Source organism: Molothrus ater, chromosome 6 (assembly GCF_012460135.2).
Source record: "Molothrus ater isolate BHLD 08-10-18 breed brown headed cowbird chromosome 6, BPBGC_Mater_1.1, whole genome shotgun sequence".
Taxonomy (NCBI): Eukaryota; Metazoa; Chordata; class Aves; order Passeriformes; family Icteridae; genus Molothrus; species Molothrus ater.
The window spans coordinates 37,537,071-37,549,218 of NC_050483.2; the positions used below are offsets into that span (position 1 = coordinate 37,537,071).

At 39.7% G+C, this 12,148-nt stretch overlaps 1 protein-coding gene across 1 annotated transcript in view; it reads left to right on the top strand.

Annotated features, from left to right (window-relative positions):
• Positions 1-12,148, top strand: part of PRORP (protein only RNase P catalytic subunit) — a 38,736-nt gene that overhangs the window by 2,557 nt on the left and 24,031 nt on the right. The window contains 2 exon segments of the mRNA XM_036384866.2: positions 288-335; positions 1,675-1,807. Coding sequence (XP_036240759.1) covers positions 288-335; positions 1,675-1,807 — 181 coding nt within the window.

A 12,148-nucleotide genomic window follows, 5' to 3' on the forward strand; every position in this document is an offset into this window, starting at 1 on the left:
CACACTGATTGTTTGTGTGGCTCTTAAAATTTGAGGACAGCATAAACTGCTGAGGTTGACAGTGTTAGTTTTTTGCATGTTGTTAAATGCTGGTTCTTTATAAAATATTTCCAGGTGTTACTAAATTAATATGGATTTTTATATAATTTCTTTGTAACGTAGATGATTGTTTGGTTTTTTTATTTCTAAATTTGACCAAAATATAATTATTCTTACATGTAGTTTGGATATTGTTAAATATGAGCCTACCTAATTTTTTTATTTATCTTTTCCTCTGTACTTATTAGTTTACCAGGAGGGAACTGGAGAGGACGCCTGACCAAAATTAAAGACAGGTAAATGCAACATTCTATTTATAAGTAAGGTATTGTCTTGATTAGTCTGTATTGATCTCTTCCTTCAAAAATATAAAAACATGGCTTTCCTTATATACAAAACTATTTCAGTCCTTGAGAATATGAACCTTTGTTGTGACATATGATTTCACAAACTCCAGTTTCCAATTTGTACATTAATCAAGACTCAGCATGCACATTTGAAAAAGAATTATGCTTAGCAGAGCCAAGGCAGAAAAACACAGTAAAAAATAAGAGGTGCCGTTTTACTGTGTGGCTTATTTGTCTCCTGTTTAGGATTTAAAGACTTTCTTTTTTGTTGACTTTATGATACTGTTGTTTAACAAGATCTATAGTAGAGCAGTGTGTAAAATATTCTCTTTTTGAAAACTGATACTATTTGCATACTGCAGTTAATTTGTACAGATGAAAGATTTCTCCCCATCTCATTTTCAGTGAAGACAAAATGGTTCTTAAATTTTCACAGGTATATTTGGGTGTGTGTTTCTATTACAGTGCAGTTTTCTTAATTTCTGTAAACTGCTATTTTAAATGGTATTCTATTTGAAACCTTGTTTTATGCTTTTGTAGCAATTTGGCAGTTATAAATGTATTAATTATGAGAATGCCTCCAATGGATTATGAGAGTTTTAGGTGGTTTATAAAAATACTCTATGTTGCATACTGTGAAGTAAAAGCACATTTAGAGCCCACAGTTTTTGAAGCCTTGAAAGAACAGGATATCTCACTCTTTTAAGAGTTGTTTGCTATAAAATAAATTATTATTATGTAAGAATGTGTGTGGTACTCTACTCTGTTATAATAATTCATCATATTTTAGACAGACTTTTCCAGCCTTTAAGAGTTTTAAAATTCTAAAGTCAATTGTCGTGACTGAGAGGTAAGTCTGTTTTCTGTCTTACTGTCTGTAAGCAGTTAAAGACTGAGAACTAAACCAACCTAGGTCACCTCACATTTTTTCATGGGTTAAGAACCTGTGAACAAAATGGTGACAAGTGGTTCCATAGCAGTTATTTTGTTAGAATTGTAGAACACTTGATTTTGAACTAAACAAGTTTGAGGTAGCCTACTTGGATAAGTATTTGAATAAAACTGAAATGGTTTCAAGAAAATTAAAAGAGTATAATAGCTAGTGACTTTAGTAGGTTTAGGTTGTATCACAGAAAGAGTACAACTGATTTTCTGATGATTGTACTGTCTTGGGGTTCTTCTAAAGAATTGTGCTCATATACAGACACTTGATAAGTTAGTAATATTTAAGGAATTTCTTATTTAAAAGCCTTTTTCCTTCTATTTTCTTGTTTCACTATTATTGCAGTGGACAATGCCCAGTTTGCAACCATCAGCTGGAGGACAGTAACCTCACTGAAGAGGAATACAGTCATCTCAGTGAGAGAATAATGAGGGATGTGATACATGGAACTGACACTTTCAGAAAGACAAGTCCAGAGGTAGGTCTTGTACCCTGTCAGGTTCATTGCCCAAAAGGATAATATGCAAGTAATGTTCAGGCACTTTGAGAACACCAGAAATTTTTCCCTTTGCTTTAAACATTGGTAGGTCATTAGATAGGCCATGAAGTATCCTGTGTGTTTATCCTGTGAAGTATTCAGTTGTGTTTATAATTTGCATCTAAATCTCAACATCTTTCATATTTTATTTGTTCTTAAATTTTCAGCTAGCTGTTAATGGATGCTGAAATAATTAAAATGTGGGGAGCTTTTACATTAAAAATTAAAGTGTTTTGATCTTCTGAAGGCTAAATTTTAACTATGGAATAAAACCCAGTGAATAGAACAAAATAAGACATCTTGAGCTTACAAAAAAGTAAAAGAACTGGTTATAGTTTCATTCTGTCAACTTTTACAACCCACCAACCTATCAACTACTCCTCAATTTTAAAGATATACTTTCATATTTATAATTACGGTATACAGTATCAGGCTTTTCAAAGGTCATGGTAAACATACGAGAGGGCACAATTCCAGACACTACGGTATATTGCAGTTCTCTCACTTCTGTAAAGCTTTTGACACTGCCTCCCCAAGCATTCTCCTGGGGAAGCTGGTGGCCCATGGCTTGGACAGATGTGCTCTCCCCTGGGTGAAAAACTGTCTGGGTGCTCAGGCCCAGGGAGTGGCTGTGGAGGAGCTGCACCCAGCTGGCAGCTGGGCACCAGTGGGGTTCCCCAGGGCTCAGTGTGGGACCAGTCCTGTTTAGCACCTTTGCTGATGTTCTGGACGAGGGGATCAAATGCACCCTCAGCAAGTTCACAGACAGCACCAAGTTTTGTGGGAGTGTTTATGAGCTGGAAAGCAGAAAGGTTCAGCTGATGGGTCTGGATAGACTGGATCAGTTGGTCAAGGCCAACTCAGCAAGGCAAAATGTCAGGTCCTGGACTTCTATCAGAAAACCCCAGGCAGTGCTACAGGCTGGGGACAAAGTGGCTGGAAAACTTCCCCGTGGAAAAGGACCTGGGGGTGCTGCTTGACAGCAGCTGGACATGATCCAGTGTGTGCCCAGGTGGCCAAGAATGCCAATGGCATCCTGGCCTGTATCAGAAATAGTGTGGCCAGCAGGAGCAGGGCAGTGATTGTCCCCCTGAGCACTGGTGAGGCAACATCTCTAATCCTGCATGCAGTTCTGGGTCCCTCGCCAGGAGAAGGACATTGAGGTGCTGGAGCATGTCCAGAGAAGGACAGTGGAACTGGTCAAGGGTCTGGAGAGTAAGTCACAAGAGGAGCAGCTGAGGGAGCTGGGGTTGTTCAGCCTGGAGAAAACGAGACTCTGGGGAGACCTTACTGGTCTCTACAAGTACCTACCTGAAAGGAGCCTGCAGCAGGGGTGGCTGGTCTCTTCTCCCAGGCAACCGGCAAAAGGGCAAGAGGACAGAGCATCAAGCTGTGCCAGCAGAGGTTGAAGTTGGACATGAGGAAGAATTTCTTGACTGAAAGGATGGTAAAACATGTAATGGGCTGCCCAGGGAGGTGGTAGAGTCACTGTCCCTAGAGATGTTCAAGAAGTGACAGGATGGGGCACTGAGTGCTGGCCTAGTTGACAAGGTGGTGATCAGTCACAGGTTGGACTCGATGATTTTGGAGGTTTATTTCCAACTCTAATGATTCCATGGTTCTATTTCTGACACGTTTTGTGTGGAGATAACAGATTTGGTGGTAGTGATACGGACCAAAGCTGAGCCCCACTAGATGGAGCCCACACCACATCTCGGGGCAGGTTTGCTTTGTCTTTGAGTATTGATTGGGCATTTGCTGCAGCTGGCACCTCAGTTCTTCACCAGCTTTGAAAGTATGGAAGAGGACAAGCTTTATTCTTCAAGCTTTCTGCAAGCACTGTCATTGAGCATGTTAATCAGTTACAGAAGCTTGAAACAGTCTTGGGTATTGTAGTACATGCAGCCATCTAATTTCCACACAGATCTTATTATTAGTTCAGGACTTTTGATCTGATCTGGCTGCAAATTGTACAGAAGAATAAAATTCTCCTTAAAATGTAGCAGTCATTTTAAGTATTTAATAGGTACTGGTGTTCTATAATATCATAAAATAAACAAAAGGCTGTGTTTTATTGAACGCTGTATGGCTTGAAAATTTCAAAGGTGTCAAGTAGACAGGGGTGGTTTTTTTTTGGTTTATTTTTTTTTGAAGTACCAGTTGAAGGTGGAGAGATTTAGGAAGGGAGTTCTGGGTAACAGGACCTTCACAGACAGGCTGAAGTGTAGTAGAAATTATGTTCCGCCTGTGTGAGAGCCTGATTGAATAAATGCATACAATCTAATGAAACAAAAACTCAATACACTACATTAAATTTTGATGTCAGTAGATTCTGTTAGACTGTGTGATAGCTGAAATTCCATCATTTATCACTCTGGGGCCACCTACTTGTTAGTTTCAAGTTGATCTCATTCCAGTTCTGTGTCAGCAGGTAGTCCCTGAGTGGAGATGAACTTGGTGCTTACTGTTGTTTGTACAGCTTAAAGTCTGCTTCCTCAGTGAATTTTGGACATGGATGTGGGGGTAGTGGCAAAACAGTGTCATGATCTTTAATGATGTTTCCAGAAATAAAATTAGGACTTTTTAGTTGCCTTTGTGCTAGGAAAGCAGTCATGTGGTGATGAAAATATGCTGCCCATTTTAGGTATGTCAGACTGTGGGACTTCTTCTGCAGCCACGGGCTTCTAGAGGGGAACGGGGTGATGATGCTTAAATAAGGATGTGAATAAATACATCTGAGAGGGTGGGGGCGATTTCATTTTCCAGTCACTCACTTTTTTTGTAGTGGCTGTAATTCAAATAGGAAACTTTAGCTTTGTATTCCTTCTTTTCTCCTAACTAGTTTTTTTTTAGTGGATCTATATTTCCTGCAATGAAATGATTAATCAGGGAAACAGTTTGAGTTGCTTTGAGCTTTAAATATTTTTTTCCAACAGTGTTTCAAATTGAATATATAAATGCTTTTGGAATCTGTTTTTTTCTTCACTGAGGAATAATTATTTGTCTTACTTTTGCAAGAGCATCGTTGCTTTATTTTATTTCTGTCGCTTAAGAATAAATGTGATCAGAGTAGAAAATGAGTAGCAAAGATTGGTTTGTTGAGGATCCCCCAAAAGTAATTTGTTGTGCAGAGATTAAAAACAAATAAGTCCTTTTTGTAATTAGTTTTAGGAAAAAAAATCAAACAACATAGATTTGTACATCAGAATGGTAGTGAACACTATTTACAAATATGTTGAAAAGATGGCTTGCATGAACTATAAAACTGATTATCTGTGATAAGGAAATGTTACACATTAAAATAGACATCAATTCAGATCCTTATGGATAGCTTCTGGAAGGTCTATTAGGATATCATATGATGATCTAATACAGTGAGCTGTAACCTTGCAGGCTGCCATAGAAAAGAGACAGCTACAATTAGACTGTCACCTTTCGTACCAAATTTCTGTGTGGTATTTTCTGTCAGATGCTTGTTTACCCTGGCTGCATTTAATTGGGAGCTGTGCCATTGAGCCTGAGAGGATATAATTGGTGTGCTGAGAGGCAGAATCAACTTTTGCTGTGATGACTTTCATGTTGCAGCTGCTCCTGGGTATTTACGCAAATGCTGTAATTTCATTCCCTTTGTGGCTCCTACTTACCTCTGATAAGCCTGAAAGGGCTGGTGTGCAGTGGGAAGGAAGTTCATGGGAGACGTGTATGTGCTGTCAAGAAGGCTGGAAGAGGTGGGTTTGTGCTCATGTGAATTCCCACACTAGATCTGGGCTAAGCAGGGATTTTACATATTCTTCTAGCACATAGAGGACAACAAAGAGGAAGTAGCCCATTCATCTCAGTGTTCTTTTGCAGCTGAATGAGGCGGTGCTATTTGGAAGGAACCTTGAACATTAGGCTCTAACTCTTACCTTTTAGATTGATACTTTTATTTGTTCTGTAGAGCTCTGGTTCTCCTTCCAGCTCCATGATTTGCCCCAAAGGCCTAAGTGACCCAAAGGGCGCTTTGGGTGTGTGTCAGTCCTGTTCTGTCAACCCGGGATAAGTGTGCCATTTCCCTCCTCTACCTCTATTCCCATGGATGTTAGCTGAGTCCTGCCAGCAGTGCCCGCTGTGGGCAGAGGCTCTGAACAGGCAGCATTGTGCACATGCACATCACAGTGAGTGCCTGCAAGCACCTTCCTGTTCCTGACAGTGCCTCCCAAGGCTGCAGCCACAGCAGTTCCTGGCTCGAGGATTATTTGTAAACTCAGAGACCAAACAAATTGTGTGCAATCCAGAGTACACAGAGATACCGTACTGTAGGGTTTCAAGGGGATTTCCAAGCTTTGAAACTGTAGGGGAAATATTCAAACCCATCGGGCATAGCAACAAATAGATTTAAGAGTGCTCCACCAAGGTGCATTTAAAAAAAGAACTGGCTGGATTTCATTTGGACAGCTGAATTTTATTTCTCACACTTAATATTCATTCCTGTGTTTTTCTTCTGATGCCAAGAAACATTGCTGAAAACGAAGCAATCCCCATAACATTGCATTTTATGAAACTGTTAAAAATTGAATGTTTTCACTTCTCTAAAATACATCCTGTTTGATAATAGGGGTAGTTACAGTATAATTAAGTGCAGTATAATATTCTGTTAATCAGAATTTGCTGTTTCCTTGCACTTGAGGATGTTGTCATTAAACAAGAGAGGAAGCACTGCTTTTTCTGCTGTACAAAGCTTAAAGTATTGTGACTTCTTCTGGAAAAAATACATGTTGAACATTGTAGTTTTACTTTTTTAAATTTAACTAGCGTCTCTCCATCATTCCTGAAGTGAACAAAAATTTTATTGTTCAGAGGAAGTGACAAATGGCCTTTTCTGCAGTGATTTGAATATGTTTTAGTGTGGGTTTTTTAATTCTTATTTTTGAACTCTACATTGGCAGGAACATAATAGCCTTTCTTGTATTTGTAAGTCCTCTGTGAATTTGCTCATGTATCTCCTTTGTATGTTAGATTACTTTGGCTTTTGGCATTTACTACTTTGGGTAGTAGACCTTTTTGGTTTGAGAATTTAGCTAATGGCATGATTTTTATTTCTAGTTGCCAACATACTTCTTATTTAGACTTGAGAAGAAAAATATTAAAGAGATTCATTTTTTCTGTGATTTTAAACTTATCATACACTTAAAACTGTTATAGACATTAAAATTATTTCAAAATACTCATGTGGATTACTGCTCATTGTTCTTACTGCTTGTTTAGCTATATTTTCTTTGTTTTGAAACATTTATTTCTGTTACCATGTTTAACATAGTATCTGTAAATACTAATAATGAATTCTTTCCCTCATTTTTGTTGTGGTCTTGAAGATCTTGTATGTACACTGGTATGGGAAGAAAAACATATATTTCTTTTCTATAATTCTATAAATGTATTTACAGAAGCTGAAATAGTGTTGTCTTACCAAAAAGTACTATTTTCATATTCATTACTGCTGCTTTTTCAAATACTTCTCGCTGTGTAAACCAGACTTTTGAAGTCTGGAGCTACACTTTTTAAAAAAAAACTTGAATTAATTAAGGTAGCGAAACTAGTCATTTTTCTGGCTTGCTTTTTCAAACAATAATTCCTATAGTTCTGGTTTTTTACAACCAACCTCTCTTGCTTTGCTCTAATATTCCAGGCTGAGAGTTACATTTCATAAAATGTTGTTTCATCATTTAGCCAGTTAGCATAGTCAGGGCTACATGTGGGAAAAGATGATCCCAGTAGTCTCACCTGCTACCAATCTCATTCCATTTCCTGGCTGCATTTTCATGCCAGGACAGTCCTCTGTGTTGTAACCTTAGCAGAGGGACTGGTGGAGACTAAGAACTGTTGTATGGGCTGAGTTCATCCACTTGGGTCTTTCTCCATAAGATGTGTGCATAGGTAGGTGAGGGAACAAAGCCAGGAATGAATGGCTGAGGACAGGGAGAAGGTGGAAACACCCCTTTCTGGGGCAGCACCGGTACATACCAGTATAAGATGGTGGTGAAATAGTGCATGAGCCACCCAGCTGGTGTGGAATGCAAAAAAAATGCAACTCTTTGTGCTTTTGCCAAGATATGAATGGACTTGAGCCACCCACACCCTAGTGATTAAACAATAAATTATTTAAAAACTCTTAAATTCTTTACATCAATATAAATTCCATGATGGATTTGGTTATAGCTGGCTTTTTCTTTTAGTTGATTTAGTCAATTGTGTATCCATTTGTGAAGAAAAGATTTTTTAATAAAAGGTGCAGTGAATCATTTTTAAAGGTTACATAGTTGGCATTCCCATTTTCCCAGTAAGACAATGAATTAAATCAGGTGGGTTTTTTAAAATTCCCTTTTCTTTTGTTCATGGTGTGAAACAGGATATCACTGGAGCCACTGTGCTGTGTGTGGGGAGGGAAGCCCTGCAGTGAGGTAACAGCCCTGGTGTGTTGCAGTACTCCTCTGCAGAACCTTATGGAGGGTCATGTCAATAAGCAATACAAAATGTGGTTTTAGCTTAGTTCCTTCAGTTTGAGTCATGTTTTCGAGTCCATAAGGAAAATGAACTTTTCCTTAAAAACTTTGTGAGATGAACCCAGTCAGAACAAGTTAGAAATCAGAATAAGGTTTGCTGTGTTTATTTTGGTGCTTTTACCTGGAGGGGCCGGGGAGGGAGGGAGAGAGAGAGATGTGTTTTGTTACTTGTTGGCTTATTGAAGGAATTCATCAGAAGTGCCCCTTGTCCTGTTGAGCAGGATGTTTCCAATAAATGCTCCTGTGGCATACACCACCTGTGGGGTGTGTGTAGATCACATGTTGCAGTCTCCATTTGGAAGGGTAAGCCTTTGTGAATAGCTTGCTTATTTTTGCCTAAGCCAACCTGACTCTTGGGGATGGTCCTGTGCAGGGCTAAGAGAGTTGGACTCAGTGATCCCTGTGAGTCCCTTCCAACTCAGCATGTCCTAGGATTCTGTCACCTGCATGTCATCATTGTACTGCATTGATAGCCATTGTGTCTGAGTTCACTTGATTAGTCGTACCCTAACTGCAGCTGTGCTCTACTTCATTTACTGCTCAGAAAGAAAGCCTTTAATTTCTTCCAACAGTTAGCTAATTGGGGAGATATCTTTAGGGAACTGTGGATGAATCATCTGTTTACTACTGTGGCTGAAGTAAGAGCTGCATAAAATCCAGACAAGTTCCAATCCTTAAAAATCAGCATTCTTTGAATTGTCTACTTTCTCTCTTTGTAGTGGGTTGGTCTTGTTTGGACACCAGGTGCCCACCAAGCTGCGCTATCACTCCTCTCAACATGTTAAGGTGTAGGGGTATGAAATGAGATGGAAAAACACTTGTGAGTCAGGATAGAGACAGTTTATTAAAGCAAGAGCAAAGGCTGCATGCGGAAGTGAAGAAAAATAAAATATTTATTCTCTACTTCCCGTTGCCAGGTGATGTCCAGCCACTCCCTGGGAAGTAGAGCATCAGTAGGCATAGCAGTTCCTCCAGAAAACAAAGGTCATAATAATAAACACCATCCCCTCGCCCCCTTCTTTCTCCTGGATGTTTTTCTGAGGGGGTGTCTCATGGATGGGATATCCCTTTGGTCAGGTTGAGTCAGCTGTCTTGGGGATGTCCCCTCCCCAGATTTTGCCCACCGCCAGCCTCCTGATGAGGGGTAATGTTGGAGACACAGCCTTAATGCTGTGGGGAGCATTAACTCCAGCTCAGCCAGACCCAGTACACTCCTACTGTGTAAGGCTTTGGGTGCTATGTCTGGATGAGGTAGCCTGCTGCTTATTTCCAGGCTTTGCCCTTTTCCTTCCCTGTGTCCAGAGAGAATGAGAAATATGGCAGCTCAAAAACTGTCTCTCAGGGGAGGAGACCTTCTCTGTCATTCTTTATGTATTTTTTTTTCTGGAAAAAAAAAAGAGCAACACTCTCATGTGTTGCTGCGGAAATATGGGTGGTGAGGAGAAAATAAACTGACCCTTGGGATTTTTAGTCTGTCTGAGGCTTTTTATTCGAGTCTTCTGTAGTTGGTGACATGAATTAAAGTTGGCCATTTGTCTTCTGCACTTTGCTATTAACTCCTCATTTCCCTGCCTGATTAAGTCTCCTTGCCACCAGCAAACCTTCCCTCCCTCTTCTGCACAGTTTGTGCCTAGAGAAGCAAAGCATTGAGCTGATCTGGGAGGCTGGCAGGGCATGCTGGCTGGCAGGCATCTGTTCAGAATGTTGGGAGACATGGACAGGAGGAGATGGTGCAGAAACATGCAGTGGCCAAGGGAATGACAATGAAAAAGCTGCAGCATCTCCCCAGCTCCAGGAGTAAACCCCAGAGAGCCAGGAAATGGCTTTCTGGGGAGTGCTGAGCCTATCCTGGTGCCTCTTAGGAGGACCCTTTTGGCAGCCCTGCACCATCTGCTCTTCTGGAAGATGAGAGGGATCCAAGCCAAGAGTGGGCAGAGGAGAGTGCAGACCTACTGAACCCCTGTGCTGCTTCCCCAGCTCATGCTGTAGTATTCCCTGAACAAAACAGTCTGCTCTGCCCATCAGGGAAAACCACCTTTTCAGGAACTGCTCTATAACCATTGTCACTTGAAATAAAATACCACTTGAAAAATTCTCTGCAAAGTTTATGTTTTGTATTGAACTGAGTCCATAAAAACAAGATTACTTGTACAGTTTGCTTCTTAAAAATGTCTTGACTGTAACTATTTACTTGAAATAATATTGCCAATTGTTAGCACTGAGAAAATAACGCTGTGTTGGAATGTTTACCACAGGTTTCACCTGCTTCCACTTTTTTTTTCTATTTTCACTCATCTTTGTCTCAGAGCTTTTCTATCTTAATTTCCTTTGGGCTACATGTCTTTTGCTTCTTTTAATCTCCCACATTTCAGGCAGCCATCCAGTATTGCAGTGATGGCTCACCAGATTTTGAACCAAGGAGGTCCATGGGTGGTGAAGGCCCAGAAGTCAGGAATCCATGTTGTTTGGTTTTTCACTTGTTTCTACTTGTTTCTACTGCCTTTACTAGTGACTTCCTTCTATGTCTTGGTGTCCCTGTCAGATGGCAATGAGAATTTTTATTCATCTATGGAAAATACATTGAGATTAGGGCAGAGGAGTGGGGAAAATATTTCACAAGTGCCAACAACTTATTTTTTCTTTTAGATGATAATTTTCTTGTCCAGTGTTTTATGCTTTCTCAGTAGTAACATTTATTTAAGCCATGGAGAAATGAAAGATCACATAACAGGTGATTGATTCCCAGGGTGCTAGACTGAGTCCTGTGTTGTCCGTGTTCTTACCACTGTGCTTTTGACTGGTACACCTCTGTTCACCTGGAATTTATTCCTGAAATTTTAACAGCTGAGTGAGCCATCTTATCTTGCTTGGTTTGTACTCTTAGTACAAGTAGCCCTTTTCCTAGTATAATTTGTCATAAGCATTCCAACTAAATTTGAAGTGATCATTTGTTACTGCCTGACAGCGTTGTACTTTCTGGAAAAATGAATTCTTTCTTTCATTTCTTTCTCCAAGGAAGAATTGTATATGCTCTGTATGTTTTTGGGTGCTGAGGCAGTGGCTTTTATTTAGATGTATGTTGCCATATTGCTACATAGAAGAAGGCAAGATTAGAAGAGTATTTCTTGAACCTTTTGCAGAAGGCATGAAATATTAATTGTTTTGAGTTCCTGTGAAAGTTAATTTATAGCCTGGATTGTGAAAGCTCTGTCAGGGAAAAATAAATCTTTCTTGTTACTAGAAAGGTAATTTATGCAACTAGGTCACTGCCTATCAGGATAATGCAGAGTTCTTGGTCTTATTAAAAACAGTCAGAAGCAAAAGTACAAATCTTATGCAAGTGTCTGCAAAAAAACTACTAAATCTTTCCCCCAAAAATCAAGGGAGAAATTCCTGAAGATTTTATTATAGCTCTGTAGTCTCTTATGGGAGAGCGGTTGTGATTTCCATATGAGGGAAAAGCTGGATGTTTCGCTCAATCAGTGCATTACATTTCTGACTTAGACTTCATGGTTTTAGCCTTAAAGCCACGTGTTTCTCACAGATGAGTACTATCTTTCTAAATGGATGTTTATTTAAGTATTGACTGGCATTCATAGATTTCATCATTCTTTCAGAGAACCTAAGTATGATCATTATTTTTCATTTGGATATGTTAAGAGCTAGTAGTGGTGAAGCTGTCTACTGGACTGTAAAGCTGCTTTGTTCAGCAGCTGCTGTGGGACAGTGACTATAGCAT